Raw genomic sequence first — 26337 nt, forward strand, 5'->3', positions numbered from 1 at the left:
CACCTCATCCCACCATGTCCCACCACCACAGCCCACCATGGAGCAAAGCGTATGATGCAACCACGATGGGAGGCGGCTGGTGGGATGGAAGGAACGAGCAAAACCACCCACCCATTGACCACCCCACCCTCAAACCAAATTTATGTCGCTCATGCCACCACGGTGACATTTGGCAGGCATTGAGAGCGTTAGCAGGGGGTGATGAGGAGCTCCCCTCCTCTTTTGCCCCTCCTTGCCGACTGGGGATTACCACAGGCTGATAACCAGACTGGACGCGAGCAGGGCAGCTGGAGTCGGCTGGGAAACTAGATAATAGATAGTACAAGAATCTCCTCCTGCCTCCCAACTTTTTTCTTTCTTTCTCTTGCTTCATCATCATCCTCGCGATACCTTCATCTTTCCAACCAAAACCCTTCTTCCAAACCACATCAGGTATGTTGTGACTGCCCTCGCATTTACAGAAACCGAGCTTCCTTCCTCAACACTTCCAATCATCGTCACTTCCCTTGTCAGCGGCGGCGGCAGCAGCAGCAGTAGCAGAAGCAGAAGCAGAAGCAGCAGCTACCCCGCACCTTCCTGACCCCGTCCCGACCCCGTCCCATCTCATCCTCAGTCAGTTCCTCCCGCCTCGCTGCCAAGCTGCGCACAGCATCTGGTGTCTGCGTCTGTTTCCCCCCAAGAGGAAGTGGACGAGACTCAGATCGGACTGGCATGGATGCTGGTGGTGGTGGCGGCATTGGAAGGGTTCCTCGGAATCGCTCCTCCCCGATCCTACCTGCAGTCGGTCCCTCCGTGTTTTGGGCGCTCCTCGTGTCCAATTGTTCTGCCACGCAAACATGTGAACAGACGAGACCGAACAGGATAAGGAAGGGCAGGCAGACGAGTCCGGCTTTAAAACCCAGACTTTCCTTCATCCTACCACTCATCATCATCTTACAACCTTCAACAACTTGCTTCACAAGGTCTTGATACTTACTCGTCTTCACTCCAACAGTCAACATGGTCGTCAAGGTCGGCATCAACGGTTTCGGCCGTATCGGTCGCATTGTCTTCCGCAATGCCATTGAGCACGATGACATCCACATCGTCGCTGTCAACGACCCCTTCATTGAGCCCAAGTACGCTGTAAGTTGGCCTCGCTCACATAGATCCCTTGTCTCATATGACAACTCAGACTCTGACCATCATCCCTCTTACAGGCTTACATGCTCCGCTACGACACCACCCACGGCAACTTCAAGGGCACCATCGAGGTTGACGGTGCTGACCTCGTCGTCAACGGCAAGAAGGTCAAGTTCTACACTGAGCGCGACCCCGCTGCCATCCCCTGGTCCGAGACCGGTGCCGACTACATTGTCGAGTCCACTGGTGTCTTCACCACCACCGAGAAGGCCTCCGCCCACTTGAAGGGTGGTGCCAAGAAGGTCATCATCTCTGCCCCCTCTGCTGATGCCCCCATGTACGTTATGGGTGTCAACAACGAGACCTACGATGGCTCCGCCGACGTCATCTCCAACGCCTCTTGCACCACCAACTGCTTGGCTCCCCTCGCCAAGGTCATCCACGACAACTTCACCATCGTCGAGGGTCTCATGACCACCGTCCACTCCTACACCGCCACCCAGAAGACCGTCGATGGTCCTTCCGCCAAGGACTGGCGCGGTGGCCGCACTGCTGCTCAGAACATCATTCCCAGCAGCACTGGTGCCGCCAAGGCCGTCGGCAAGGTCATCCCCGACCTCAACGGCAAGCTCACTGGTATGGCCATGCGTGTCCCCACCGCCAACGTCTCCGTTGTCGATCTTACTGCCCGCATCGAGAAGGGTGCTACCTACGATGAGATCAAGGAGGTCATCAAGAAGGCCTCTGAGGGTCCCCTCGCTGGCATCCTTGCCTACACCGAGGATGAGGTTGTCTCTTCCGACATGAACGGCAACCCCGCCTCCTCCATCTTCGATGCCAAGGCTGGTATCTCCCTCAACAAGAACTTCGTCAAGCTTGTCTCCTGGTACGACAACGAGTGGGGCTACTCTCGCCGTGTCCTCGACCTCATCTCCTACATCTCCAAGGTCGATGCCAAGAAGGCTTAAATCGGTTGCGTACCCGCACGGTTATGAAGTAATGGTCTTTTCCTAGATATGAAGAAAAAAAAAGGGCAATGATTCCGTGGGATTGAACTCGAGCATGTTGGATCTCGGGCAGTCCTGCTTAAAGTAAAATAATATCCGAACTCAAATAGATACCAAGTTCACTTCCAGTTCTGTTCCTAGTTGCGCATTGTGATACGAGTTGTTTTCTGTCTCAATAATGCTGTGTATGGATGGTTATCATTCCAGTTGACCGCGACATGGTGCTACCCGTGGGCGTGTGACGGGTACAGGTCGCAACTGAGTGCCTCGGGCCTCCTGCGACGGTTTAGCACCAGTGAAGTGCTCGAAACATTGAAACAAAAGCCAGCCTTCGGTGAGGGTAAGTATCAACACCGTATGGTGAAAAGTAGATCAATACTTTGCTAACCAGATGTCTTTCTTGATGTGACCTACTACACCTTCAATTGATTGACCAAACTCTAGCTTGACCGTAATTTCCAGTGGCCTGAGAGCACGGTGTTCCTGAACAACTGATGATTGGCAATCTCCATCAGTGGTATGACGATGACAACATGAGGCGAAGTTGAAGGGTAGGTAGTATTCACTGTCACCGTTACTGTCGTATCGACTGTGAGTGTGGTCTGACAACGCCTTGTCGGGCTATCCGATCAACGAACGGTCTATCCGCTTGCCGCCCGCTGCCGTCCGCTACTGTTACATGGGTGGGTGAGTGGACTGAGAGAACGTCAAGCTGTCAAGGGTCTTTCCATCAGTCGTCAGTCTATACCTGTCAGGATTACATGTACCTACTTACATAGACGGTCAAGGTAATTAAGGTAATTCAATCTCTGATCTGATTGTCCGCCACGTATGTATCTCAATCAGGAACTGGAGGGGGAGGTGTCATGTCGGTAGGAAACAAGAGAGACGGGCAGGACTGGACTGGACCGGACTGAATGGGGAATAGTAGCAAGAGGCATGAAGCAAGCAGACGGACTCCATTCTATGGCTGGAGACCTTGACTTGATGGGGACCTTGATGGCCCTGGCTCTGGCCCCTTTCTTCTTTTGACGGACGGCGTTACACTTCCATAATAACAAAGTGGAAACAAACACTGCTGATGATGACGTTGTTTCACCTTGGACCACTTTGGACCACCTTGATAGCCGGGGAAGTACCGGGTAATGTCCATAGTTAGGTTAGTATTGGATTTTCGCGAAGCAGCGAAAAGGGCGAGAAGTAAGTTACATATGTGTAGAAATGGAAGGAGAACAAGCGAAGAAAGCGGGAGGGAAAAAAAAAAAAAAAAAAAAAGAAAGAAGAAGAAGACAAAAGAGAGAGAGAGGCAAAAGAAGAGAGAGAGAGACAGAAAGAGTGAGAATTAAGGGCGATATGGGAGGGTTTATAAAAAGCGTGAGAGAGGGAATATCGTTAAAGTTGGAGGCAGGTATGCAACTCAGCTGGCAACGAACTGGGTTGAAGGTATTTGTGTGAACATGATAAAAGACCATCACCGACACCATCACAATCAACGACCGTAACTTTTATTGCCGTCCACGTAGTATACTCTAATGATAGGATGGATAGATTGTATGTATGAATGCCAATGACAGCAGGAGGAAGAAAGAAAGTTGCCCAGTGAGTTGATTATCTAGTTGTTTGTTGGTTGGTGGTATTGATGACAAGTCAATTTTGTATGTATGATGCTCTGTAAATTCAACTGGACGTTGTTAGGAAATAACGATAAAGGAAGCACAAAGAAATACGAACAGGACAGCAAAATGTTTTCTTACTCTGAATAAGTACACTCAATATTTTTACTTTTGCTGTTCTCATTTCTGCCTCGTTTTGATCACTAGAGATAAGGTAACACACGGCACGCACATCCAACCATACGCGTCACTAAGAACAGAACAAGGTCATCGTCAGTATTTTATTGATTTTCTCGCTGCGTAATCTATATGCATTGTTGAAACCCGATCCATGCATTTGCCGTACTACTTACTGTAGTCTAGCACCACCAAACCAAAGCAAACAAACCGTCTATTCGTATGCTCCCCTACCATACCATACCATATCATACCAAAATCAACAGAACACGTCCGGTAACCCTTCCATTATCATCAACGGATGTGCCACTCGTTCGTTCTCAACTAAAAAGCAGCACCACCCAACCCCTCCCCCGCCAGATTCTTCAAGCTCCGCTCACTCAAATCACTCTTCAGCTCAAACGCCTTGCTCTCCCTCTCCATCTTGCTCCACATCCTCAAGCTCCTCCTCAGCTTCTCCTTCTTGGCATTCAACTCCTCCCGAATACGCTCCTCGTCCTCCATCAGCTTGCGGTGGTGCGGGTCCAGATCCTTGGTGACGCCCGTCAACATGGTCGAGCCAATCGACGGGTCCAACTTGCCGACGCCGGGAATGATGGGGGGCATGTTGGCCATGAGGGATTGCGCAAGGGTGAGGGACTGCTGCTGATGGCCGCGCGGACCGTGGTGGCCATGCGAGTGGGCGTGAGCCGCGGGGCCGGTGGGTGGGTTGAACGGCTTTGCGGAGCTGCTGAGGGAGGGAGAAGGGGAGGAGGTGGAGGTAACAACTCCTGAGCCTGCGGAGGCGGAGACGGATGATGCAGCATTGGCGGCCGCGGATGCGCGAGGGCCCGTGGGGATGTTGTTGGCGTTGCTGGGGCCGGTGGGCGGGCCGCCGGAGGAGGGCGAAACCGATGCAGCGGGGCCATTGGCGTTGTTGCCGGTGACGGAATTGTGACGGGAGATGCCTGGCCAGCTGTTTCCTCCACGTCCTCCGCGGGGCGCGAAGCCGCCTCCTCGGGAAGGAGGCACGTAGCCACGTGGTCCCGAAGGTGGTACGGGCGGACTGGACGTGTCGGGTCGGGACGGACCGCTGGGAGTCTGAGGAGGATGACGAGTTGCGGGGCTTGCTGATGGCGCTGCAGGCGGTGCCAGGTTCCTGGCTGCCGCAGGACCGGTGGGTGGTGCCCTCAAAGCTGCCGGGCCTCTAGGGGGCGACTTGACGGGAGTGGGAGTGGGAGCTGGCTCTGGTGCCGGTGGCCGTTGCTCTTGCTTGGGCGTCTCACGCACAGGAATTGGAGTGGGCGCCGCCGGTTGTGGAGGGGATCGAGGTGCGGGTGTAGGTGCCTCTGTTTGTGCCTGCGCTTGTGTTTGTGCTTGTGCCTGTGTCTGTGTCTGTGTCTGCGTCTGTGCCTGTACCGACGCCGGTGCCGGTGCCGCTACCGGTGCCGGTGATTGAGGTCTTGATCGGTCATCTCTTCTCTGGCGAGAGCCCGGACGCGGCGAAGACTTGCCTGACGCAGAGCGAGACGTAATGGCAGATGAATTGACGGAGTCTCTGGGCGGCAGAGGTGACGCCGGACGTCGATAGGCCGGGGCTGGATAACGATCGTCCTGATCACGAACACGGCGTTCGGGAGATCGGAACCGAGGACGGTAAGATCCCCCTCGTGGTCCGACAGGTGGTGTCCTTCTCAGTGGTGAGCGATTCCGGCGAATTCCTCTGTCTCTGTCAAACGGTGACCTAGATCTTCTCCGTATTTCAAAGTCCCGCCGAGGGGGGGATCGAGCTCTCTCAGGTCGCTCATCGCGACGGGGAGAGGCAAATCTGGGCGGAGGGCTTCTCCTGGGAGGAGGACTCCGTCTTGGTGGTGAAGGGCTGCGAGGAGGGGGGCTGCGAGGGCGGCTTCTGCTGCGATCTTGTCTTCTCCAAGTGTTCTCGGCTTCCCTGGACCTATCTCGCGGGCGTCTGTACCGGTCACCCATGCCGCCTGGGCGATCTCCCATGCGATCTCCCAGACGGTCTGGCAAACGGTCTCCCATACGATCGCCGAGACGATCTCCCATGCGGTCACGAATGCGGTCACCTAAACGATCTCCAAGACGATCTCCAATCCGATCACCAACGCGATCAGCCAGGCGGTCGCCCACACGATCTCCCATACGATCAACCAGACGGTCCCCCAAACGATCTCCTCCACGTTCTCCTATACGATCAACCAACCGATCACCACTACGCGAACGGCGGCGTGGGGATCTACTTGGGACATAACTGTCGCTGGCGCCGGGCGGAGTACGGCCTCGGTCTCTCAAGGGACTGCGAATGGCCCGAGGCGACCGATCTCTGTTATAGGGACGGTAGGATTCGCCCGCTCCATACCTCCGAACTTCCCCATCTTCATATCTGTAAGAGTCATCTGTTAAAACGTACCCCTGACTATAGGTTAAGCTCCAAAATACAGCCATGGCGTGGGTCCGCTAGGCCAGCACGAGCTTGAAAACAAGAGAAAAGGACGACAAAAGAATCAAACCACCGACAGCATGGATCCACAAAAGCAGGAGACAATGACGCTTCAAGACTGTCAAGCAGACCCGACTTCTTAGAGTCCGGAGGTAGACTGCTCTGACAGGTTTGATTGATAACAAATGGAAAATCTTGGAAGTGAAAACCCCAAAGAACCTTGAACCGGGAAATATGGGGGTTCGAAAAAAACTAGCGACGAGGGCCGCGACGGCGACGCCTCGGCTCGTACATCTGGAGTCCAGTAGTGGGAGGAAGTTGTCCTTCCAGCAGAGTATAGCGTCCATGGCGCAAATCGTTGACTTTGTCGACATATGTTTTGGGACCCGGATAAGTTGCCCTTCCCTCGGCGTTGGCTTGATTGGAGTGGTCCTGCGAAACTCCTTCGGGCGGAATGGCTTGCTGTTGCTGTTGCTGTTGCTGCTGCTCGACGTTCGACATGTCTTGCTGTGGAGCGGACCCAAGAGGGATACCGTGCTAGTCGTCGTCAAGTCCTCCCTGCGGATTATGGCTCATGGAAAACAGAATTGCTGCTACGCAGACTTCTTCTGACTTCGTAGTAGGGTACGTCAGGCAGATTGATGACTGGTAACAACGGTATCATCGGGTGACGAATCTCGAGATCGATAGCGGTTGTTGTTCAGGAGGGTCCGACAACGTGTGCAAATCCATATCTGTCCAGGAATTCTGATGATGGTCGAGATGGCGAATGTGGTGTTCATGGAGGTACAAGTCGTGGGATTGATGAACTCGTAGATCCGTCGAGGCTTGATGCCAGACCCCAGAGAGGAAAGCAGACAAGTGCCCATACCAATAGCGTTCGAAACTTAGAAAATCCAGGCGCGCATATGTGAGGCTCTTGGAGCTGTTGAGTCACGGGCATGTCGGTAACATAGTTGGCGAATATTCGACTCCTGTCTGTCTGCATGCATAAACGCGGCTCAAATGAATTCGAGCAGAATCCTCGGGAAGTCGGATCTGACTCCGTCGTCATTGTCCAGACACTGCTGATGATATGCAGCGCAGACACGCATATCCCTTCGCCAATGTTGCTTGCTCCTCGTCGGCGTTGATGGGCAAAATCAAGGTCCAATGGTCGGGTCGGCTCTCTGTTCGTTTGTCTGATCCCCCAGCGTCGCACTGCATTTTACGGGCAGCAGCAATACCATACGGTATCTTCCCACATTCTTTCCCTCCTTCGCCCCTCCTGCGAGTATCGCATGAGTTCCATGAAACCATCACTTCCGCCCTTCCCTCTTGGTTGGTCCATGCTGCAGGTAGTTTGTTCCCCTCGGTTCCCATTCCATCCAAGTCTCAACTGGCATCGTCAAAGATTCGTATAATAATCCCTTTTTTTCTCTTCTTGTTTTCTCTTTGAGCTTCTCACTCGAGAAGAGATATGAGTAAAACAGAAGCTCGCACTGGCGTCCCCCCACCATTCACTAACTAAACATGAAGATCAACACATGAACCAAGAAAACAACTTACCTTCTACTTCTGTCCATCGCCACGGCATCGAGCGGTGGCCCTCCCCCCGATAACGGAGTATGGTTGTGGTTTCTAGCAGTATGCCGTGCTGCAGGCCCGCGGTGGTGGTGATGCTTGAAGGGGTAATCTGGTCGCATAAGGGGTGGTGGTTTGACCTTCACGCGAAGATCAGATCGGGCGACGATAATAATGGACAAGCTGAAGATGAGGGCGAATTCGAGGCGGTTGTTGGTGAAGTATTGTCGTCGCCACTCGGTTTGGTACGATGCAGGTATAGAGATGCTGTTGTTGTTGTTGTTGTTGTTCGGTGAAAGTGGAAATATTGAGGCTCAAGGCGCTGCAAGGTAAAAACGTAGCGAACGAATCGTGACCGCGATTCGTGCAGTGAGTTGCAGTGAACCGCCCCCCCGTCCGCTGTCGTCCGCTTGCAAAGGAGTTGCCAGCTCAAAAAGTTTTGCCTGCCGGGACCTCAAACCAACTTGCTAGCGCGGACACGCAGTCACGTGGATGGGTGTCGCTAGAGGACTGCAAATGGGACCCACATAACCTCCAGACCGTGACAGCGTGGCTTGGCCAGAATCCGCCACGGACATGAACCAAGGAGGCCCAAGCACATTCAGACGCCGTCTAGCCGAACAAACCGACGCGTCCCATAGCTACAAAGCACTGGCAGGTGGCGATTCTGAAGGTTTCAGGGTTCCGGCAAGGATAGAGGTAAGCTTCACTAATGAACCCAAATCTCTGAGCGAGTAATCACGACCAACTAGAATCGAAAAAAAGAGACTCCATGGCGAACGGAAGTCGTCGGATGGCCTGATAGTGAAATCGGAGACGATGATTTCGGTAGATTGTCAACCAAGTCCACCTCGTAACGAGTCACCGGATCGCAGAACTGGGGAGGACAAAAAACGCTTGTGGATGAAATGATACTACGTTGCTACGCACTCTAAAACGATCTATGTCCAAGGTGATAAAGCTCAGATTCATCTTGAGCGGAGGTTCCTGTTTTACCTAACCAGACTCTGTTGCCTGGAATGAAGAGCAGGCCATTATCAACACCGAGATTCACCCACCCTAAAACACCAGACGGTCGACCCCAGCACCGAGGTATCCTTACAGCAAGGCTTTAGGTAGGTCAACATATCTCCAGTATTGTAGCCCAAGCTATCACCACGACAGCTGATCTTAAAACTCGCCATCACCAACCGCAGTGTCCAAGGGACCAAGGCCCGTCTTGTTTATATCTCACGCGTCCTCCACCATCTCATCCCCCAGTTTCTCCTCCTCCGGTACCATCCTATCCACCATCCAATCCTGAACGTCCTTAAAGTGCTCATTCATCATGCGACCCAACCCGCTCACGTTGCTGCGAATGACCGAACCGAACCGGCGCTTCATAACCTTCCGGCTCAAGTCGGCATCCGCCCAACATGCATGGTCCGCCGACACATAGACCCGAGAGTTATCCTTGTACCACGATGAAAGATCCGTGTCGACGTCCGATTTCACAGGACGGAGGTTGCCGTTAACAAAATTGACGACTCCCGAGATTCGCGACTTCACGTCTGTAGGGTTTGAAGAATCACATGTCAGTAATCAGAGCCTCAAGGGATACGGGAGAAGAAGGACACAGTGCAAAGAATCATGTACATACCTCTGTTAATGAGCAGGAGCTTGACTCCAAGGTAAGCGTTGCCGACACCCATGAGGAAGATGTCGTCCACATTGTCGTAGAGTTGAAGGTAGTTATCCCATATGTAGCACATGAGCTCCTGGATCTGTGCTTGTTGCGTTCGCTCGTCGACCTTGGGGGCCAATGACTCCGTGTCCTACATGTTGAGGTTAGCACGATTTTATTCTACACCTTGTCGGGCATCGTCATCCTTACCTCTGGATGTGTAATGTATTGAGGAATGTTGATATCGATAACGCCAATCTTCCTGTTGATGGCCCACTGGATGTACTGCGGGATGCTGTCCGTCTGTTCTTTCTATTAGGTTATAGTGGCGCAACGGGCAAGAGATGTAGAGCTTACAATCCAGGAGTCGTGTGGCTGGAGACTGTTGTCAAGGGGATCTGGCTGGGCATGCAGTTCTGGTCTGTAGCAGGACGCAATTAGCTCGGTCTAGCGGGGAGGACGCAATCGTAACTTACGGGTCATGGATAACTACAAGAAGCTTGCGGGCTTCACTTGCGTTCCGTGTAACCAACACCTGATTCTCAAAGGACTTGAACAGCACGTCACGCTGGATATACAGCGGGAACATGCCAAACTTCTCCGAAAGGTTGAAGCGCTGAGCTGAGCGGACAACATCATGTAACCTTTGGCCACCTTGACTCTGCATCTCCTGGACATCTACAATGCCTGGTCGCATGCATTCCCAGTACGGTGCTTGGTACGCCTGCACCTTTGCCAGAACTCGAGCAGCCTCTTTGTTGATTTTGGGGAGATCCATCTTTGGGGGTGGTTCGCCCATGAGCGTACGGGCTACGGCCAAGGCTGACTTGGAAATGGCCGCAAGGTTGTAACCGCCTTCTAGACAGACCGCCACCTTACCGTTGGCCAAAGACATGAGCATATGTGTCATGTGAGCGTAGCAAGCTGGCGATACAAAGCAAGCACCCAGCTCGTCGCCGTCCGCAGCGTCGAATCCGGCGGAGATAATGACGAGGTCGGGATCAAACTCGTGGGCAATCGGCATGACAATCTTTTGGAAAGCTGCCATGTACTCGCCGTCACCCATTCCTTGGTCATGCCAGCCAATGTTGACGTTCTTTCCCAAGCCTGGCCCTGCTCCACAGTTCTCAATACTGCCATCTGGCGTCATCGGGTTATCCGGTTTTCCAGGGTAGAACGAGCCGTTCATATAGACGTGTAGCGAGATATACAGGATATTCGGGTCGTCGTAGAACATGTTCTGGATGCCATTGCCATGGTGAACGTCCCAGTCCAAAATAAGTATCTTGCGGCAAATCTCGGGGTATTCGGTCTGGCAGATCTTGGCTGCTATTGGGACGTTGTTGAAGAGACAGAAGCCCATCGGGGCGTCGAACTCGGCATGATGGCCTGGCGGACGGATCACAGCGAAAGCATTCTTGACATTACCGACAACAACACTCTTGCAGGTCTCAATAGCACCTCCAGCTGAGATCAGTGCTGCCTCGAATGTCATACTGCCGACGTACAGGGAGTCTCTCCCTTGATCCATAATGGTCGAGAGGCGCCGGAGCTCCGATGTCGGTTTCCGTGACAGATCTTCCACCCATCGGAAATGCTCAGGGTGGTGGACGATGCAGATCTCCTCCTTGGTTGCGTGTCGGGCCGGAATGCGCCACATGTACCTCCTCGGGTCGGTGCGGATGACCTTCTTGAGATCCTCATCGTCGCCAGTGAACACAAGGCCTTCCTTCTTGAATATCCTCATGATATGCTCGATACGAGACGGGTCTTCGGGATGGTGGGGATTTGGACCAAAGTCGGCATTTGCGTGAAGTTTCATACGATCGTCGTAACAGCATCCTGTCGGAAGGAGACCTCTTCGCTTTAGGCGAGCCGGATAGATGAAGGGATCTTTCTCGTCGTCCAGTTTTTCCTCCTTCTCGTCGTTGGCTGGCGCGGACTGATCATGACCATTCGGTTCTGTTTTGGTGATGCCATTACTTGTTGCCGACACGTCAATTGTGGCAGGATGAGTGTCTTGGCCGTCCATCACGATATCATTGTCGTTGTCGACCATCTTGAAATGGTCCGTCCAGATGGACGACTATGTGAAGGATAAAAGTAATAATGCCGGTGTCAACTCTTGAAACCTACGTGACCGTATTAGTAGGACGCAACGTGAATGACTAGACAAACGAATCGAAGGCATGTTAGGATGTCTTTTGGGATCTGACAACAAAGCAAAAGAGCAGTTGCTGCTTGAGAGGTAGAGGCATGGGTGCTGCGGTAGAAATAACAAACAATGAGCAGGGCAAGGGGGATCTTGGCTGTCCTTGGGCAGGGAAACCCTTAAACCGCTGAACGGTAGACATCGGAGCTTCCACAAGCGCAGATGGCAAGCAGCCGCACCCAAAGCCAGGCTGAAAGTCAGAGTGGCTGTGGAAGTTGAGACTGCAAGAGACTATTGTCAAGAGAGAGAGGGTAAGGATATGCGAAGCAGTAGATATCCAACAGTCATCGCTTATGACTTCTGCCGTCGGGAGCACGTTATCCGGGGTCTTTTTCATGAAACATAATCCAAGGGAGGAAGAGTTATGTGTCAGGTGGGCTGCGGGAGTGTATATATGGATGATTGTGTCGACCACCGAGCGTCTCAGGAGTGAAGCGGTTATGTCAGACCTGGGCCGGACACACTTGCGCCGCGAAGCTTTCCAAACCCTTGAAGCAGAACCCCAAGACATGAATGACATGAATGATATGAGGATATCTTGAGCTTTCCAATGACGCCTTCTCCAAGCAGATTCCGCGTGGCCTGAGGGCGCGCTGCCGCAATCAAGGTGGAGAGAAAGGAAGGAAGGAGCAACACCAAACCGGCGGCCGAGATTGGGGATGGAACGATGGGTGAGAGTGGCTTACCTACCTAGCTTATGGAATAATCGCCGGTGCATGCCTTTTGGAAAACGAAGGAAGCCAAAGATAAAACAACAAGAAAGACCGTGTATGTAATCAAATCCAAGCGAGGTATGCGCAAAAGTGTGCCGAAAGAGAAAGGCGGAACAATGCCGAAGGATAGTGGGATGTAGAAAGTGCCCGTTCAAGTGCTTTGCTGAGGCGTTTGGGGGGGACGGATCGGGAGGTGTTCAGTTTGTTGTTTGGTTGGAGGTGTGATTGTGGTGTTGAAGTTTAGAAGGGACTGGAATTGAGAACTAGAAGCAGCGCTGAAATGGGGCGGGAATTGGCACTGGCAATCTCGGGGCCAGGCACTACATGCCACCTAGTTAGGTGCCCAAGATACGCTAGGCAGGCACGCAAGGGGGCCTAGAGGTAAGTACCATAGGCCGGAGCCTCCCGCTCTTTCCCCCACTGGTGTTCTGGAGGGAACAGGTCCCCTGTAGCGAACTTTCACAATGAGTGAAGTGAACCCTCTACAACCTATCCTCAACTCTCTCCTCCGATATCGATGAGTGAACCTGAGTCATGACCAAAGTACTCCGAGTCGTTTTTTTTGCTTCTAAATTTTGATCAAAAGCGTTAGCCATACGTGTTCAACATTAGACTCAAGCCATTTGTCTTTCGCTTTAAGGAGCGACGTCCTAGGTATCGGCTCCAGTCCTTATCTCTTGTTTTCAAGAAGCACCAAACTCGCGCCAACTCCCAGGCACACTACATGACTTAGACGACCCAAAGCCCCTGAGAAGATGGCTAGTCCGTCAGAAAATCTGAAATTTGGGACGATGTCGCCCAAAGCTACCTTGGGACAAAACATGGTACTTTTTCTTCTTCTTCTCCTTGAGGAGTGTACTGAAGGTGGTGATATCATCCCAACAACTCAACGAAAGAGACACCTCGTGTCTCTTATATATATGGAAACAACCCAAATCATGGAGCAAAAATGTGAGACAATATCTCACAGCGCAACTGCATTTAAGGTAGAGTCTAGGTCCTATGCGAACAACATCTCCCTCAGGAGTGTGGTTATAGACAGTCAACCGCTAGTGAGGTGCCGAGCAAAGTACTTGCTCTCCTACCCTTCTTTGACCATCTCCTTTCAACACGACCAAGACCGGAGCCAGGACGGCGTTCATCACTCAATCTTGATCTGATGTGTCCGTTTTCGAGCCAGCACCTTATACGCTGAGTGCTCATCTACCACTCGATCATGATCCTCTTTCCCAACTGTCAAAAGAGGACAGCTCGTCCGTCTCACACATCCCCACGAATACTGTAATGTTGTACAATGCAAATCGATTTCCTTTCTTTTTCCCGAACCAGACCAAACCAGCCAGCCAGCAAAAGTACAAAAAACTCCTTGATTACCCCTAAACCTAAGGCGTGCGTTGCTTTGATGTGTCGCAAGCGAACAGACGTGATGAAATCGTGTTGTGAAAAGCTCTCTCTCTCTCTTTCCCCTCCTCCTCCTTTCTCTAAGCAAAGAGCTCCCGGGTATCCAAGACATCCTTCTCCTTCTTCGCCTGGGCCGTGAGGGTCTCGAGCTTGCCGAGCCTCTCCTTGACCTGCTCCACCCTGGTGTTGTGCCTGGTCGCCTTGGCCTTGCGCAGCTCCGAGCGCACCTGGTTGGGGGAGATAAAGCGCTTGTTCTCGTAAATAATGGGGCCGCCGAACGCGCCCTCCTGTATGATGATGGGCGTTAGGACGAACCGAGGTCCGATCTCAACCAGACTGACGTCTGTGTCCTTGAGCTCCGCGTTGGGCGCGCCCTTTCTCTTTTTCGATGATGACTTGTCGCTCTCGGGGACAATGTCGTTTCCTTCGCTGTCCTTCTCGCCCTTGGCCTTCTCCACTTCTCGGATCTCGTAGTTGCGTACCCAGATCTTGCCGTCGGCAATGCTGAAGCTCATGACGTGGTCGATAAACGGTTTTGACTTGCGCGCGCCCTGGGGGACGCCAAACATTTGCAGAAACACCTCCTTGATGACGCGGTAGTGCGGCTCTTGCTCGAAGGCGAGGTCGAAGGAGAGGAGTGGCCTCGAGCCCTTGAGGCAGTTACCCGTGAAGTGAAGCTCTTCCATGGTGTGCACTGTGCTTTTTGTTAGAACCCGATTTTTCCTCTTTCACAATGCGTATCTCGGATATGGATAGTGCTCACAGTTTTGGGCGTGGAACTTGACCGTAGGGCCGTTAGGAACCTTGCTAAACCACATGTACAGATCCTTGCCCTTGCGCGCCTCGAAGAACATGACGTTGTTGCAGTTGTAGAGCTCGGCAAGCTCGTTCAGTTGGTACAGCTTGGACTTGGAATCGAACTTGACGTCTTTGCGGCCGTGGGGGAGCATCGCTGCGAGATCGTTGAGGAGATGTCTGTGTCTGTACTCGGGGCGCAAAGGCGGTTAGCAATTGACCCTTTCTTCTTCCATCTTGCAGGTATGCAGGGTCTATATGTACCTGTAGGTAACGCCTCTGGACGAGAGAATCAGAACTCTCTGCTTGTTCTTCCGAAAGCCGCCATTGGTGGTGGTGGTGTTGTTGTCGTTCTCCGTGTCCTCGACCTTCTTGGCGCTCTTCGAGAGCGACTTGTAAACGGCGGCCATTTTCTTTTTGTTCTTGTCGTTCTTTGGGTATCAAAATCGGGCGAAAAACAAGGGTGACTGAAGTTGGTGGTGGTTGTGGTGGAAGTGATGGCAGAAAAACGGAATGCGGATTGCAAAGGTGAATTCAATGCTCCAATCCACGAACGTCGCGGGCGAAGCGCAGTGATGGAGTGCAGGCTGTTCCATCTCAAAAAAAGTTCGCCGGCCAATCGCAGCCCCACTCCGATAAGCTTCTCTTATCTTACTAGCGTCCCTGTTCCGGCCCCCCTGCTTGGAACAGCTGAAAGGCGGTCGGCGGTCTGGGCAACCCGCATTTGTCCCACTGATGGACCCAACCTGGAATCCGGACCCCCAAGTTCTGGGGATTCCATTGCCTACACACACTGTCCAAGTTCCACGCGTTCTTCTTGTCTGCCCTACAGTGGGGGATGGGACGGGACTGGCCTCTTGTCCGCACTCAAACCCACTTCAACCGCCTCGGGTGACGCGATGGGAGTAATGAGGGACAGTCGCCATAATCCATCAGGCAAGCCCAGATGTCTTAATTTGTATTGACTGTTTCCCGCTGTCGCACATAATCAACTTGAATGTCATAACGAGATCCTGCACGATTATCGCTACATAGGTACTCACTCTCGAGGTACTCCTCTTCTCCCACATTGTGGATGCAATAGATGGAGACCTTGACAACGTGGAGCAATATGTACCAGGTTGAGTTAAGGGCTGTTTATCGCCCATAGTTCATTTCAACTAAATAATATCTTTCGTAATCCATGCGCAAGTGATGGCTTCGTTAACCACATTGAGGAAAATTCCAACGACCAGCACGGGGGGAAAAGGGAAGAAAGGGGTAGTAGTAGTAATAACAACAAAAAGGAAAGGCTGGAAGACGAGCATCATGATCCTTTCCCCCCTCCCCAAAAGCCCAAAAAAATAGAGAGAAAAAGAAAAACAGACCATCCCATCGGCGACCGTGATGTAATAAGACTGGGCAGGATCCGTCCGTACTTTTCCCCCGATGCTGCTCTTCATTGCTCATCATAAGCCTCCATTGCTTCATGTCAGACATATGTGACGCCGTTGTTGGTTCGGCACCCTGTTGTACTCTGCTGCACCCTGCACCTCAACCCTTCAGGGCCACTCGGTTCCCGGCCCGGAGAATCAAGCACCTCCTAACAGCAGCCAGACTTCGCCTGGGGGTCGTTCGCGGTCTGACTGAGCGAGATGCTCTGGCCAGACAGGTTTTGGTGGCCCTCGTTGGACCCGCTGGGGCCGTTGTCGAAGTTCTTGGTCGACACGATCTTGTAGATTTCTAGATAAATGATCGCATGTTAGCGGTAGGCTCGCGCCAGAGCAGCAGCTGTAGGCTTTGGGCAAACGTTACCAGTCAAAATGTTTTGGAACGCAAGCTCGACGTTTGTGGCGTCGAGAGCCGAAGTCTCGATAAAGGATAGGTGGTTTTCCTCTGCAGTTCTCTCTGTCAGTCATCCTGGCGATACGGCTTTCCCAAGCGACCATGTCATCATGGCTGTGACGCGCAACGTACCGGCAAACTTCTTGGCGTCCTCCGTGGGTACGGCTCTCAGATGCCGCAAATCGCTCTTGTTACCCACGAGCATGATGACAATGTTCTGGTCGGCATGGTCGCGCAGTTCCTTCAGCCATCGGTTCACGTTCTCAAACGTCACGCCCTTGCTGATATCGTAGACGAGGAGGGCGCCGACAGCACCGCGGTAGTAGGCAGAGGTGATGGCGCGATAACGTTCCTGGCCAGCAGTATCCCAAATCTGTGCCTTGATTGTCTTGGAGTCGACCTGAATGGATCTGGTAGCAAACTCGACGCCGATGGTGGACTTGGAGTCGAGGTTGAACTCGTTACGGGTGAATCGACTGAGAAGGTTGGACTTTCCGACGCCCGAGTCTCCGATGAGGACCACTGGTAGCGGGATCTGCAGTCAGTAACTGATTTGCCGCTGCCATCGTCGTCGTCGCCGTCATCGCATCGTCGCGACTGCTTCAGAGCTTCTGGGGAGGGGTATGCTTGCGGTACCTTTGAAGAGAAACTGTGACAGTTAAAGGCTGGTCAGCGCAAGCGGGCGGAATAAAGGGGGCACGTCCTAACAAGGATATCGAATCGACGCAAGATGGATGATAGGCAGGCGGACGGCAAGAAAGAGGAGGCGGGCTTACATCGTACTCGTCGTTGGCCATGGTTGCGGTGTGTGATGACAGAGGTGCTGGAGGCAGAGGGTATGCTGGAATTCGGCGAGCTGGCGATGGGCTGAGGCAATGTCTGGCAAGTGGTTGTCGCGTTGATAGTTGTACTGTATGCAGACAAAGTCAAGGGCAATGCGATGTATGTGAGTTCGGGTTCGCTCAGTGGTGGTGTCCAGGAGAGGCAGGGCCAAGGAGGGCGGTGCGGCTCCCCTCGAGTGGGTCCGAGTTTTTAGCTAAGGTAACCAAGTGCAGCCAGCCAGAGGGTGCTGCAGTGCCCCTGAAGGGAACGAACGAATGAATGGAATGCGCCTGAAGTCACATTTGCAGTGAGCCACGGCCCCCTCCATGGGCGGGTGAAGAGACCGGGCTGTCAATGGACGCGGGCTAGACGGCGTAATATTGGAGGGTCAAAGAGCTGCGACAGTAGCGTTAACGGTGGACTAAGTCCAATGGCCTGGTGCGGACAGCGGTGGGCCAACAAGTCAGGGATCGCGGACGGCTTTGTCTACCTACTAGTATCCCAGGACAATGGAGATGACCGTTTTGTTTGGGCCAGTAAGGTGGTGGTTGGGTGTCACGGGCACTGGAAGCTCTTTGAGGTACCAAGCCCCATTCAGGCTACCTACCATGGAAGTACCTTTTGAGGTGTTTACCTTCCTCTACTATCTACCTCTAGAGGGACCTAGGTCTCCTTTACTTGAGGTTTCCTCGCGACAAACAGTCAAGATGACGCGCCCCGAGGAAGACACGAGACATGGAAGACATCGACAGGAGTTATTGAGAATTACACGCATGCGCCGGCATTGCGTTGACGATGCTCTGGACTCGGAATACATTAACTTGTTGTGTTCAAACAAGACCCATAAACCCGTTCCTGGCTAATCCTTTGTGTTACTGCCCTCTCTTTCCCATTTCCACTTCCTCGTATGCGCTCTTCCCAGTACCTCCTGTCTATGACATTCAATGGGCTGCCAGCCCCCCCTTGGGACCTCCACTTATGCCCTTTTACTAGGTATCGACTTGTTACTTCAATACCAGCTGTCTTCTCCCGTCTTCCTACCTTAGCCAAGACCACAGCTAGGTAAATGGAATGGCCGAAAAGGGTTCGTACATACCTAGTACACAGCTTACTTTCACGTGCATAGACTTGGGCACGAACGGATAGCATACAAGTAGAGGTACGGAATCCACACGAGCGTAATGGTCCAAACACAGTACCCATCCAGGGATTGGCATGGTTTCTGTCTCTCATCTTTGGTTAAATATCTTTATTTATTTCTTCCAAATCCAACTGTATTGACAGCAATAACGGCGCTTGGTGTACTCCCTCGCTTGCAACTTTCCAAGCTCATTCTTGTCCTTGAGCAGATCGAAGGCATTATTGGTACACTACCTACACAGCTGTAGCAGTGCCAAATCAAAAAGCCCAACGAAGTTGATTTCAACAACGAAGCATTGGATATACTCACCTCTAGGTAATGGCGACACCAAAGCTATCAGATGCTTCCACACTAAAGGTACCTAGTTGACGACTTTCAACCAAGACCGCGGTCACTCTTGCATTTTTCTTCTGCCAATGGCTCTTTCTTTGCACCTTCCCTATTCTGATACTACTATTAGATACCGTTCGTCTAGGTAGGTACCTCCACTGAATGGTACCTGACACTACGGGAAATAGTGGGCCACTCAGTCCAAACCCCACCTTCACCACCACGTCCAGTCTCGTCTTTGTTCATCGCGTCCAAATTCCTTCCTCATTTTTTTCACAACTTTCCGTCCCATGGAAAACCCCTTCTTCCAAACATCCATCTTCAGTCGTCCTAAAACATCGTCAGAAAAGGAGGTTCAGATCAGAAACACTTGTCCAAATACTGCGTTCTTCCAAGTCTGCCGGAGCGCAAGGTACATGGCAATATTGTCGCCAATCATCATCCGAACGTCATTTTTTTTCGAGTTTACGCATTATGTAAACAATTCTCAGTTTACCGATCAAGCAACCTGACAACTTTCAGTCACTCAACGGATATCTGATATTTTCTTGATATCATACCACACAAAACCATACTATCGAGTCATCGAAACTTTTCAAAGTAGTGCGTCTACTTGGCAGTCATTCAGGCAACGCGAATAGCTACGTGGCTACCACCGCAAGGACGCCGAGTGACGGGCATGGGAGCTATGAGCCCTCTGCTGCTTTGAACCTCGGCCTCGAAAGTTGTAAAGATTACAACTCGGCCGCCTGTTTCTCAATCCTGCCACTTTTCACAGTCCTTAAAACTCTCAACATGTTTAAAGATGTGGGCCGGAGAGTGTCGAAAGACTCGACTCACTCGACCCCTGCCGTCGAAGATGAGGATGACAACATATCTCTAGCTTCAACAGCGTCCGTGCAACACGACCCAGATGAGGAATTCGAGGTCGAGGATATCCTCCTCGAGGAACTAGACGATGATGGCAAACAAGTCTATCTAGTTAAGTGGGAACGCTACCCGCTAGAACAATGCACTTGGGAGCCCGAGGACAACCTGGGTGACGAACTTATAGAGATGTGGAGGGAGAAGCAACTGAGGCAGGAGGCCGGAGAGGAAGAGCCATTTGATGTGCGAGAGTTCCGTGCAGCCGTCAACAGGGCTAAAAAGGCGAAGACCGACCGTCATCGCCGTCGCAACGCGAAGCGGCGGAAACTGGGTCTTCCGCTGACCGAGCCCTTCGATAGCTCAAGCTCGGAATCAGACCTAGACATTGTCAAGGCCGAGTCCTCTGATGAATCCAGTGATGAAGCTTTGGAGCAAGAAGAACCCGTCTCCAAGGACGATCGGGAAGCATGCTCGGCTCAAGAGCGCGGTACACGCCCGCAATTAGAGCCAAAGCCCAAGCAAAAGATATTCAAAGGCATCGCTCAGCCTGTACCCAAATCGGCCAAGACTGCCGCCACTACACGAGAATCGACCCTTCTCGAGCCCAAACCTAAAGCCTCGTCAAAATCCAGTTCCAAAGCCCCTAACAGGCCTTCCCCGCCGCAACCGTCGTCCTCCAAGCCTCGACCTGAGCGGACTTTCGTATTGACAACTGGCTACCAAGGAACTGCGAGAAAGCCTGTGGATAAAGCACGACCTAGTACTCCAAACGGGTTGACTAGGCCACTGCCCCAATCAACCCGTGCCGCTCCTCCAATTGCGTCTCGACCTACGTCTGCTGGCGTCCGAAAGCCTCTGACTGCCAAAAGAACGGCCGTTAAGAAGATGGTCAGCGTCAACATCTTTTCAGCAGGCAAAGTTAGAAAACCCCGACAGAAGTTGGAGAAGGCTATGTCAGACCCAACCAAAGATCCAAAGCAGTTTAAAATGCTTAGTCAACGCCGGTGGGCTGAGAAGAAGAGTAGGGATACAGAGGATCGTCCTCCCGATCTATCGACAGCAAATATTCAACTCTTCAACATCAGACAGATCCCAACCCAAAGAAAAACCTCACTAAGCACAACCACATCATCAAGCACGCCTGTTCTGGCCCCAGGTGGTCAAGTGACTAGGACACATGTCGAAATAGAAGCCGAGAACACAGCCGGGCTTGAGCTCAGCTCGGACGAACCGACACCCGTGAACAGCCAGGAACTGTCTATTCGACCCAGAGATCCGCCCAGAAGGAAATCTGCTTTGACAAAATCAAAACCCGATGGAGGACTACCTAAGGAGCGCAAATCCGTCCGCTTCGTGCCTGGCCATGATGAGACCACAATTCCTCAGGAACGGGAACAGATGGATGTTGATGGGATGTTTGCCGAGCCTGTTAATACAACGCCAACTACGCCCACAAATTCGACGGCTCACAAGCGCATACCTAGTCCAGATCCGCCGCCTGCTACTGCTTCTGCCGGCGAGTCCGATGATGGGGTGCGAAGGGGAAATCTGAATAAAAGACTGCTGATCGCCGAGATCCCCCCTTTTGAGGTCACATTTCACGATGTGCCGCGAGATACCCATCAGTTGTGGGCTGTACATTTCGGCAACCAAAAGTCGCTAGAGATTCGGCTAAGTTGCTTCGCTGAAACAGCAGTGGCAAAATTGAAGCCTCCCTTGTTCCAAAAGTGCCTGGCCAAAGGGCCTATAACGTCCGAGAACAAAGAAGGTATAGAGAAGCTTGCACAGCAGCTTAAGGCGCGACTGCTCGGTCTTTACTACTCGGGTCGGCATTACAACCTTCTCATTTATCCCGCCAAATGTGAGCAGTGGCAAACTGAATTGTTTGGCCAGGAGGTAGCAACTAGCTTGACTGCAGCGCTCTGTTATACTATATTCTCATCAGATATTGACTGTGGAACTATGCTCCCACCGCTCAGTCTTCCGCTACATTGGCCAGAAACGAATAGGAAGGCAGTGCCCACCAGGACGTGGCTGATGAGGAGACTGTACAATTTCGATTACAATCAGCTATTACCACGAAAGCCGGAGATTCCACAGATTCACAAGTTCTTTCTCGCTTTCCCCGAGTCAGGAACTGGAAAAGCTACCCGGTCAGTCGTCTTTCAATGGCTGCGCTCTTCCAATCCCGCCTGTCACATATACATCTCTAGTCAACCAGGCTCTTGGGATGCATTCAGAGCCAGCGTAGCCGAGTCATCTGGTGTTGTCATCATCCACGAAACGTTGATGTGGAGTCTTCGCCGGTTTCCAAAGCTTTCCGAGTACCTGGTCAAGAAATACGACGAGTATTGGTGCTTTACGGAGCCAACCGAAGCATACCCCTTATATCCGTCAATTTCCTTGCCGGAAAGCGTCCCTCCGGGGATTAGTCAACTGACACGGATATTGCCATTCGGAACAGCAATCCTGCTCACACCCAGCTTTCTGGTATCCGAGCCTGAACACGCTCGTGAGTTTCTTGATTGGTTTCTCAGCCGCCAATCGAGTTCCACCTTTTACTATAGTCTGGTGACGGCCTCCAACATCCATGAATACCTTCAAGATTTGGCATTAGAATGCATCGATTCGCGCGAGAGGTGGTGGAACGCGGGACCGAGCCTTGGGATGACTCCTATTGAAACCCAGTTCGAGATCAACTTGCGAGGACATAGCCTTGATGAATGTGAATCTAGGCTTCAAGCCGGCATCATTGCTTCTGAACTTCACAGAATACGCACCAGAAAGCTCGACTCCTCCGGTGGAATGGAGGAGGACCACAGCCCGCTCATCTATGCGGATCCGTCCATCGACCCAAATGACGAGCAAAGCCTAGTAAACTGGTTCGGCTGGTGGTCAACCCTGCGGGCTGATCAGTTCCGAAAGTTCCATGTTGTTGGATCGTGTACCAGTATTGGTTATCCAAACACCAAGAAGGGAATTCGGACGGTCCGCATTCCTAAATATCTTAAAACAACAATCAATGACCCAGACGCGGTAGCAGAGGTTGTGCAGGACGAAGCATCGCAAAATCTCCAGGTACCAGCACACGAACTGCCTCCCAGCAAGCCACCAAGTGCGGCGCGTAGTTTGGAGTTGACTGGCCCCTTCAGAAGTGATATACCGGGCTTAAGCAATGACCGTGGAGCAAGTCTCCAAACTTTCCTCTTCAGTAACTTTGCTGATCCCATTCCGGGGTCCAAAATGCGGTTTTACGGATTCCCTGTGACGTGGGCTGATCCGGAGATGGCGAGATCCTACGGCGATTTGGGTCTTAGGCCCAACAAGAAGATCGACGAGTGGTTCAGTTATGTATTCTCATTCGGCAGACACTTACACACTTACATGGGCCTGTTTTATACCATCTCCGAGGAGTGGGATCCCCAGAAGCCTCCACAAAACCCGAATCCTAGGTGGCATCCTTGGCTTGCAATTTACAGGCCTGTCAACGCCGATATCTTCCCCTACCGACGGTGCGAAGTTATCATATGGGACCCTCTTGCAAGGAATCGGTTTCCAGGCTCACAGGCACCGTTAGAAAGCGAGCTCACTTATATGCAACGGCGTGTCATTCAGTATGTCCGTGAGCACTGCGGAAATAAGAATAAGGGTACGTACCTCGACCAGGTTTGGCTCGGCGGGTTCAACTGCCCCAGTGAATGCGAATCTCCTTATCCGCTCGACATGACGTTGAAATTCGCCAGAACAGTGATGCAAGATATTAGAGAACATCTTCCACCAGAGGAGCAGCGGTTGCCGGAAAAGGGCTTCAGGAAAGTTTTAAAGGAGCACCCGCCGGCGCTAGATACGATGAATGGCGGAGGTCTAGATAGCGACGACGACGTTCTCATGGATGTCGATAGCAACGCTGGCTGGGAAGACGAAGACGAAGATGTGCGCATCATCTTCCATCCACCTCGAGGCACCAAGCTCTCCCCTGGTTCCCGCTCAAAGTGCACCAACAGGCTCTACGAGGAGGCACGTCTCGCCAGGGCCAGGTCCTCTTCGGACCATATGGAGTTCAAGTTCGTCCCAACGCTCAAGTGGTACGAGGATCAGGTTGCGGAGGGGCGTGGCTTTGAACACATTAACATCCAGTCGTGGCAAGACATCTTCAACATCTTCCAAGTAGGAAAGGCGAAGGGTAGCAAGGTGACGACAGCGGCGATCGTGGCGAAGGCTCCGGTGACGCGTGGAGACAGAGAAGGAGATGTTCAGATGACCGGCTAAGGAAGCGGCAAGTCGGAGACGTCAACTACTACGAGTACGTCCAACAAAAAGTCGCAGCTGGTCGTACACAAAGGTGTAAGATTTATCCGCCCTAGGTGCCCGCATCGAGTTACGCCTTGGCATCTATCAAAAGAGAGCAAGATACAAGCAGTTCCCAAGGGCGAAGAGCGGCAGCGGGAGGGTGGTGGTGGATGTATGGCCGCAAGAGCAGGCGTTTCAAAAGCAAGGGCGGCTGGGGCGAGAGTCACGTTACAATCGTTAACAAAGTCCAACTTGAACGTTTCCTCCGTATAATGAACATTTCTACGATGAGCTTGGTTCTGGGCAATGGGTGGAGGATAGAGGTGGTGTTTTTGTATGCTTGAGTCGATGGAACTTGTCAAAGTTACAGGAGAAGAATGGTCAGAATTCGTGTACACAAATCATAAATATAGTTCGTTGTATGGGGACGTTGTATGGGGAGGCGTTCAGGACCACGAGTGTCCAATATGTAATTCCCTTGTTTCAGACACTTCAACACCAGCAGCCAGTCGATGTATATATAGTTGCCATACAACTCGGTACCCGCCCAATTCTACTCCCTTCAACTTTCACAACGCATGGATTTATAACCAACTCTTTTCTTCACGCAAGACATCGTATCCCTCTGTCACCCCCTTGCCAGTCACACGCCCAACATCACTGCCCCCTAATTCTGCGGCGGAACACCAAACCGTTCAGCAAACGGATCATATCTCCAATCCATCACCGGCTCATGTTCTATCGCCCCAGCAATCAAATTTGCCATGTCCACTCCGTCCGGGTACATCTGCCTGACGAACTCGAAGGTCAAGTCCAAGCCCGCCGTGACTCCTGACGAAGTCCAGATGTTACCATCAACCACCCATCGAGCCGGCGAGACCCTGTTTCATGACACTGTTAGCAAGAAGCTTCTCTTTTCAAAAGCCCCAATACGCCCAATCGAACCTAAGAAGAAAGAGGAACAGGTAACAAGGAAGTAACATAGAAAGAAAGAGAAAAGATATGGGAAAACATACCACTTAACCTTCTCTCCCAAAGCCGTCACCTCACCCCAAACCATCTTATTCGTAGTCGCCCTCCGCCCATCCAGCACGCCCGCCCTCGCCGCCACCGCAGCACCAATACACACCGTCACCAAGTACTTATCCTTCCCCCCCTTTGTGCCTCCAATCCCAAACTCCCCCACCATCCTCCTCAAAAAGTCCAGCTCCCGACCTTTTCCTTCCAAATCAGGACTGTACACCCCCTCGCCGCCGGGTACCATCAAGACATCCACGCTCTCCAGCACCTCGCGCATCTCTTCCCACTGCTGGTCTGTGGTGGGGATCGGATGGGTGGGGTTGAAGGTTGGGTAGAAACTGCTGTTCAGAGGGTTGTTGATGGGCGACGATGCTAGACTCGGGGTAGTGAGGACGGGTGCGAGACCGGAGGAGTATGGGGCTTGGAGGGAAAAGATGAGGAGACGTATGGGGTGGAAGTGGCCGACGAATTGAAGGATTTCGATGGGTCCGTAGGCGTCGAGGATCTCGAAGGTGGGGAAGAGCAGGAGGGCGTAGGTTTTGGGGGTTGGGTAGGTGGTTGAGTTGCTGTTGGTGTTGTTGGCGGGGGTTGGGAAGGGGTTGGTGGGCTTCTTTGGGTTGGGTTTGGGTAGGGATTTGAGGAGTTCGAGGTTGGATTTGTGGTGGGGGAGGATGGCGGCGGTGGTGAGGTGGAGGTGGAGGAGGGTGAGGATGGTGGTAAGGGTCGAGAGGCGCATCTTGGCGGTTGGAAAATTGTTTGTTGATGTTGTCGTTGTCGTTGTCGTTGTCGTTGGTGTTTGGGGTAATGGGATGGGTGATGGCTGTTGTTGGCTTCTTGGAGCAGGAGATGGGAGTGAGTGAGTGATGCTTATATGTCTTTTCTTGTTCTCGACAATCTCCACGCAAAACTGGAGGGCAGCTTGTATTCACCGGCTTCCATGTTCATTAGTAGACCAGCTGGATAGGAGGGATTCTACGTTCGGTAGACTGAATCTTCCCAAGGAGCCACCGAGCTGCCACCATCTTCATGCATGTCAGTTCCTTCCAGCAAACGATTCGTCATGCATAGTCTTACTACCAGCTCAAATCTCCTCATGAGGTCTCGCCTCCACACAGCAGCATACCTATCACGGTGGGTACCAGGCGACGAGACTTGGTGTTCATCTTTAGAAAGTATTGACATGTGATGTTTGAGCAAGTATGTGATCCGAAGCGAGGACTACGGACTTGTTAATTGTACAAATAAGATGCCCCGGTTCCCCGGGAGTAAATTGTCACCCATATGAAGTTGTCCCAAGCTCCGATGCTCAACGGAATTAGAGCTTGTCAGGCCGGCCC

General features: G+C 52.3%; 8 protein-coding genes across 8 annotated transcripts; 3 read left to right on the forward strand and 5 right to left on the reverse strand.

Moving 5' to 3' along the window:
• The first annotated feature begins 127 nt into the window (after positions 1-127).
• Positions 128-2269, forward strand: gpd-1 (glyceraldehyde-3-phosphate dehydrogenase-1). The gene is made up of 3 exons (XM_951884.3): positions 128-432; positions 995-1125; positions 1200-2269. Exons 2-3 carry the CDS (start codon positions 1000-1002, stop codon positions 2088-2090), a joined length of 1017 nt encoding a protein of 338 aa, XP_956977.1. The 5' UTR covers positions 128-432; positions 995-999; the 3' UTR covers positions 2091-2269.
• Positions 2270-3996: 1727 nt separating this feature from the next.
• NCU01527 (hypothetical protein) lies at positions 3997-8227 on the reverse strand. Its single transcript, XM_951883.3, has 2 exons — positions 7908-8227; positions 3997-6302 (listed from the first exon to the last, which is right to left on the reverse strand). The coding sequence occupies exons 1-2, from the start codon at positions 8042-8044 to the stop codon at positions 4244-4246; spliced, it is 2196 nt and encodes a 731-aa protein (XP_956976.3). The 5' UTR covers positions 8045-8227; the 3' UTR covers positions 3997-4243.
• NCU01526 (hypothetical protein) lies at positions 8097-9597 on the forward strand (the record flags this gene model as incomplete). The annotated part of the gene is made up of 5 exons (XM_951882.2): positions 8097-8251; positions 8471-8621; positions 8688-8874; positions 8953-9037; positions 9119-9597. 3 exons carry the CDS (start codon positions 8097-8099, stop codon positions 8832-8834), a joined length of 453 nt encoding a protein of 150 aa, XP_956975.2. The 3' UTR covers positions 8835-8874; positions 8953-9037; positions 9119-9597.
• hda-1 (histone deacetylase-1) lies at positions 8810-12734 on the reverse strand. The gene is made up of 6 exons (XM_951881.3): positions 12488-12734; positions 10062-11717; positions 9943-10006; positions 9796-9888; positions 9562-9736; positions 8810-9472 (listed from the first exon to the last, which is right to left on the reverse strand). Exons 2-6 carry the CDS (start codon positions 11642-11644, stop codon positions 9153-9155), a joined length of 2235 nt encoding a protein of 744 aa, XP_956974.3. The 5' UTR covers positions 11645-11717; positions 12488-12734; the 3' UTR covers positions 8810-9152.
• A 713-nt stretch (positions 12735-13447) lies between these two features.
• Positions 13448-15267, reverse strand: NCU01524 (ribosome biogenesis protein BRX1). The gene is made up of 3 exons (XM_951880.3): positions 14971-15267; positions 14675-14892; positions 13448-14605 (listed from the first exon to the last, which is right to left on the reverse strand). The coding sequence occupies exons 1-3, from the start codon at positions 15114-15116 to the stop codon at positions 13992-13994; spliced, it is 978 nt and encodes a 325-aa protein (XP_956973.3). The 5' UTR covers positions 15117-15267; the 3' UTR covers positions 13448-13991.
• Positions 15268-15812: 545 nt separating this feature from the next.
• On the reverse strand, positions 15813-17768 carry NCU01523 (GTP-binding protein ypt3). The gene is made up of 5 exons (XM_951879.3): positions 17307-17768; positions 17167-17179; positions 16663-17052; positions 16501-16581; positions 15813-16428 (listed from the first exon to the last, which is right to left on the reverse strand). Exons 1-5 carry the CDS (start codon positions 17325-17327, stop codon positions 16289-16291), a joined length of 645 nt encoding a protein of 214 aa, XP_956972.2. The 5' UTR covers positions 17328-17768; the 3' UTR covers positions 15813-16288.
• A 1502-nt stretch (positions 17769-19270) lies between these two features.
• On the forward strand, positions 19271-24551 carry cdp-3 (chromodomain protein-3). Its single transcript, XM_951878.2, has one exon. It carries the CDS (start codon positions 19619-19621, stop codon positions 23957-23959), a length of 4341 nt encoding a protein of 1446 aa, XP_956971.2. The 5' UTR covers positions 19271-19618; the 3' UTR covers positions 23960-24551.
• NCU01521 (ThiJ/PfpI family protein) lies at positions 24419-25736 on the reverse strand (the record flags this gene model as incomplete). The annotated part of the gene is made up of 2 exons (XM_951877.2): positions 24419-24861; positions 24997-25736. 2 exons carry the CDS (start codon positions 25734-25736, stop codon positions 24648-24650), a joined length of 954 nt encoding a protein of 317 aa, XP_956970.1. The 3' UTR covers positions 24419-24647.
• Positions 25737-26337: the final 601 nt, after the last annotated feature.

The sequence above is a fragment of the Neurospora crassa genome, linkage group II (assembly GCF_000182925.2).
Source record: "Neurospora crassa OR74A linkage group II, whole genome shotgun sequence".
Taxonomy (NCBI): Eukaryota; Fungi; Ascomycota; class Sordariomycetes; order Sordariales; family Sordariaceae; genus Neurospora; species Neurospora crassa.

Excerpts from the sequence above, each read along its gene's own strand:
- gpd-1 (XM_951884.3), top strand. The coding sequence starts at position 1,000 with ATGGTCGTCAAGGTCGGCATCAACGGTTTCGGCCGTATCGGTCGCATT. Across the intron at positions 1,126-1,199 it reads TCATTGAGCCCAAGTACGCT|GCTTACATGCTCCGCTACGA; the intron begins GTAAGTTGGCCT and ends TCCCTCTTACAG.
- NCU01527 (XM_951883.3), bottom strand. The coding sequence starts at position 8,044 with ATGCGACCAGATTACCCCTTCAAGCATCACCACCACCGCGGGCCTGCA. Across the intron at positions 6,303-7,907 it reads GCGATGGACAGAAGTAGAAG|ATATGAAGATGGGGAAGTTC; the intron begins GTAAGTTGTTTT and ends TGACTCTTACAG.
- cdp-3 (XM_951878.2), top strand. The coding sequence starts at position 19,619 with ATGTTTAAAGATGTGGGCCGGAGAGTGTCGAAAGACTCGACTCACTCG.
- NCU01523 (XM_951879.3), bottom strand. The coding sequence starts at position 17,327 with ATGGCCAACGACGAGTACGAT. Across the intron at positions 16,582-16,662 it reads GGACGCCAAGAAGTTTGCCG|AGGAAAACCACCTATCCTTT; the intron begins GTACGTTGCGCG and ends AGAGAACTGCAG. Across the intron at positions 16,429-16,500 it reads GTTCCAAAACATTTTGACTG|AAATCTACAAGATCGTGTCG; the intron begins GTAACGTTTGCC and ends TCATTTATCTAG.
- NCU01524 (XM_951880.3), bottom strand. The coding sequence starts at position 15,116 with ATGGCCGCCGTTTACAAGTCGCTCTCGAAGAGCGCCAAGAAGGTCGAG. Across the intron at positions 14,893-14,970 it reads TCCAGAGGCGTTACCTACAG|ACACAGACATCTCCTCAACG; the intron begins GTACATATAGAC and ends CCCCGAGTACAG. Across the intron at positions 14,606-14,674 it reads CAAGTTCCACGCCCAAAACT|TGCACACCATGGAAGAGCTT; the intron begins GTGAGCACTATC and ends CAAAAAGCACAG.
- hda-1 (XM_951881.3), bottom strand. The coding sequence starts at position 11,644 with ATGGTCGACAACGACAATGATATCGTGATGGACGGCCAAGACACTCAT. Across the intron at positions 9,889-9,942 it reads AGCCACACGACTCCTGGATT|ACGGACAGCATCCCGCAGTA; the intron begins GTAAGCTCTACA and ends TAGAAAGAACAG. Across the intron at positions 9,737-9,795 it reads AATACATTACACATCCAGAG|GACACGGAGTCATTGGCCCC; the intron begins GTAAGGATGACG and ends CTCAACATGTAG.